This window comes from Carlito syrichta, unplaced genomic scaffold (genome assembly GCF_000164805.1).
Source record: "Carlito syrichta isolate Samal-C Ts95f unplaced genomic scaffold, Tarsius_syrichta-2.0.1 Scaffold112228, whole genome shotgun sequence".
NCBI classification, from domain to species: Eukaryota; Metazoa; Chordata; class Mammalia; order Primates; family Tarsiidae; genus Carlito; species Carlito syrichta.
This window is the reverse complement of record NW_007056324.1, coordinates 281,134-284,376: the sequence shown is the minus strand read 5'-3', so window position 1 is coordinate 284,376 and position 3,243 is coordinate 281,134. Positions and strand designations below refer to the sequence as shown.

Below are 3,243 nucleotides of genomic sequence, written 5' to 3'. Positions count from 1 at the left end.
AGTGCTGGGATTATAGGTTGAGCCAACCGAGCCCAGCCAACCCTCCATATTTGAGGCCTGGCTGGGCAGCTGCTATTTCATCTCTCCTAATATCCTCTGTATCCTCATTACTGCCCCTCCCTCAGAGTCCTACACATTACTGAGGGCTGACCTGTCTTAGAAAGCAAAGGATGCAGCGGTTAAGGTTTCAACCGTGCCTGCTGGCCCTATGGTTAGTTACCTCACCCTTCCTATAAGCCTTTAGTCCCCCAACATCTCAATCCCCCTGCTTGGTCTCAGTCAAACATCAACACCCTCACAATGCTGGGCCCACCCTGCTACAAAGTGAGCCCAGAAAAGCCCCAGCCTTCCGCTTTCCTCATGACTGGATACCCTACATTGGGGAAAGAAAATCTCGAGACACATGGGAGACTCAATTGATTAAACTCTTCAGAGTTCACCACTACCCATAGTCTTACTCTCGTTACTGTGTCCCCCTTCCCTGTAGCATGTGGGAAGGGACTGCTATGAAGAGTGACAGGTGTGGGGTCCCTGGCTACTGATGTAACCTTTACCTCTCCTTGTGCCCCTGACCTCACCATGGTGAATCTGAGAACTTACAGTCAAGGTGCAAAAGAAAAGGAGCAGCAGGGGGTAAAAAGGCACAGATAAGACCAGGAGATGTGGGATTGAGTAAGATTTTAAGATAGGAAAAGCATGTTTGTAAACTGAGTCATTAATGATAAAAGCAATGAACAGTTAATAGCACTATGTGCTCAGAGGGTATCTAAGTGTCATATACGGGTATTTCTTTCTTTTTTTAAAGCAGGATTTATTGAGAGGACAGAAAAGCTCCCACAGTGGGAGGGGACTTGAGGGGGTTGCCTTTATATGTGTATTTCTTTATTTAACCTCATAAAAACTATGAGGTACACACTATTGTATCCCTGTTTATGCATGAGACCACTAAGGCACAGAGCAGTAACTTGCTAGTAAGTGGCAGATCAGGACTCAAACCCAGGCAGGCTGATGCCCGAGACCATGATCTTTTTTTTTTTTGAGTTGGAGTCTCACTCTGTCGCCCAGACTGGAGTGCAGTGGCCGCTCTCGGCTACCGCAGCCTTGGCCCACTGGGCTCTGGCGATCCTTCTGCCTCAGCCTTCCAAGTAGCCGGAATTACAGGTGCGTGCTACCACACCCGGCTAATTTTTTTATTTTATTGTAGAGATGAGGTCACCCCTGGCTAATTTCTTGATTTACTGTAGAGATGAGGTCTCACCAAGTTGCCCAGGCGGGTCTCGAACCTGCGCAGGCAATCCACTCACCTCAGTCTCCCAAGGTGCAGGATTACAGGCTGAGCCACCCAGCCCGGCTGAGTCCATGATCTTAATCACTAGACTATATGCTGCAGATGGAGAAAACGCCTGATTTGACAGCGTCCCTAAATCAGCCCACAGCAGGTACAAACTGCCACCCGGAGGCCTAGATACATTCAGGTTACGGACTGAGGCTTCTTATTAACACTAGATCCTCCCAGCACCAGCCTGAGCCTACCCTTATTTTGTCCCCAGCCCATGAGCTCCAAAGGCACAAAGGCAGGAACTCCCATTCCTTTAATACCACTTCCACACAGCAGGCTGAGCCAAGGCTCATCAGACAAATGGGCAGAAACTTTATTGTCTAAATCCCTCCTTGGACCTCTGTCAGAAGGTAGATCACACACACGGTAGGTAGAAGGCAGAATAAACCTTTCTTTAGCAATCCAGAAGTCCACAGAGACCCTACGCCTGTCACTCTTCATAGCTATCCGTTCCCACATGCCAGAGGGAAGGGGACGCAGAACAGGGAGACCCACTTCTGTGGACTCAAGCCTTGACAGGGCTATTGAACAGTCACAGGGCTTCTCGGAGAAGGCACAATCATCCCAGATATTCAGGTCTGGAGAACAGCCTGGCTCAGCAGGTCTTCAGGACCGGGTGTCTCGAGCCCTTCGTCGGGGTCGGGGGCCACAACTGGAGCTAGGCATGGAGCCCAGGCCAGGGGGTGCCCCTGGAGGTTGGTAGCCACATTCATTGGGGTCCAAGGGGTCCCGACTGAGCAGCACCCACACTGCAGGCACGTGGCGGCGCACTGTGAGGGGGTCTAGTCCTGTGTCAGGTGAAGTGGGGACCCAGCTGTCCTCAGTCTGCAGGAAACTCAGTTTGGTGAGCTGGTGCAGACCTGGGACGCGGCGCTTGACAATCTCAGCGCAGCTGACAGCCTTTCCCGCAGCCCTGCCAGAACCTGAGAACACCACATGCCGGGCACCGCCGCCCTCCAATCGACCCAGCGCCAGTCCCAGCAGGTTGCGAATTTTGCTGCCATCTCGGACCCGCATCTCCAGGGTGTCAGGAGGTAGCTGGGGCATTGGGGAAGGTGCTGGGAGCTCTACGGATCCAGCTTTCCGGTAGTGCTCCATCCTGCTTGCGGTCTCCTCTGTGACTCTCGCTGTCCACTGCAGGGAAGTATCAGATGAGTGCTAGGCAATGTGCCCCAGGTAATCGTCCACCCCCCTCTCCACTTCCCTTCAGGGTATGGCCCTGCTCCTCATTCCAGACTTCCCAGCAACAGGATCAGAGCCTCTCATCCTTAGCCGGCAGGGTCATGCCTGCCTCAGCCAGGGGAGGGGCCGTACCCCATACACCCCGTTCCTCTACGTCGGGCCATAACACCCCCGCCCCCAATCCTGGAGTCGTCTCTGAGACAGGCCCCAATTCCCCGAACACAGATCTCTGGGGCAGGGCCGGGCCCCTCATCCCAAGGGACCGAGCCCACCTGGACCTGGGCTCCCTGGGACGGGGCCCAGACCCCACCTCAGACTAAGAGCAAGACTGAGCAGTCCTCACGTGGGGCTCTACAAGGATAGGGACAAGGCCCCCTCGCTTTGTGCTCCCAGAGGGCAGGGCCAAGCCCCTTCGCTCCAGACTCCCCGGGCAACTGCCAGGAGCCCTTACCCAGTGCTGCCCCAAAACGGAACCGACTCCCTCCCCCGGATCCCCAGGGCAGGGACGAGACCCGTCGCCCAGAGACGACCAGGGTCACTCGGAAACTCGGGAGCAGAGGCTCGCCGCGGAAGGCGGCCTGGGCTGCTCCATCTCCACCGCCACGGGCCCCTTCCCGGGTCCTGCGGGCCCCTCCCGCCCCACCTCCGAGCGCCCCCAGCCCCGCCGGGTTCTGGCTCTCACCGCGGACGCCACGAGCTCGAGCGGGAGCCAAAATGGCGAG

General features: G+C 55.7%; 1 protein-coding gene across 1 annotated transcript; it reads right to left on the bottom strand.

Annotated features, from left to right (window-relative positions):
- Positions 1-1,628: 1,628 nt before the first annotated feature.
- RPP25L (ribonuclease P/MRP subunit p25 like) lies at positions 1,629-3,243 on the bottom strand. Its single transcript, XM_008070821.1, has 2 exons — positions 3,204-3,243; positions 1,629-2,473 (listed from the first exon to the last, which is right to left on the bottom strand). The coding sequence occupies exon 2, from the start codon at positions 2,435-2,437 to the stop codon at positions 1,946-1,948; it is 492 nt and encodes a 163-aa protein (XP_008069012.1). The 5' UTR covers positions 2,438-2,473; positions 3,204-3,243; the 3' UTR covers positions 1,629-1,945.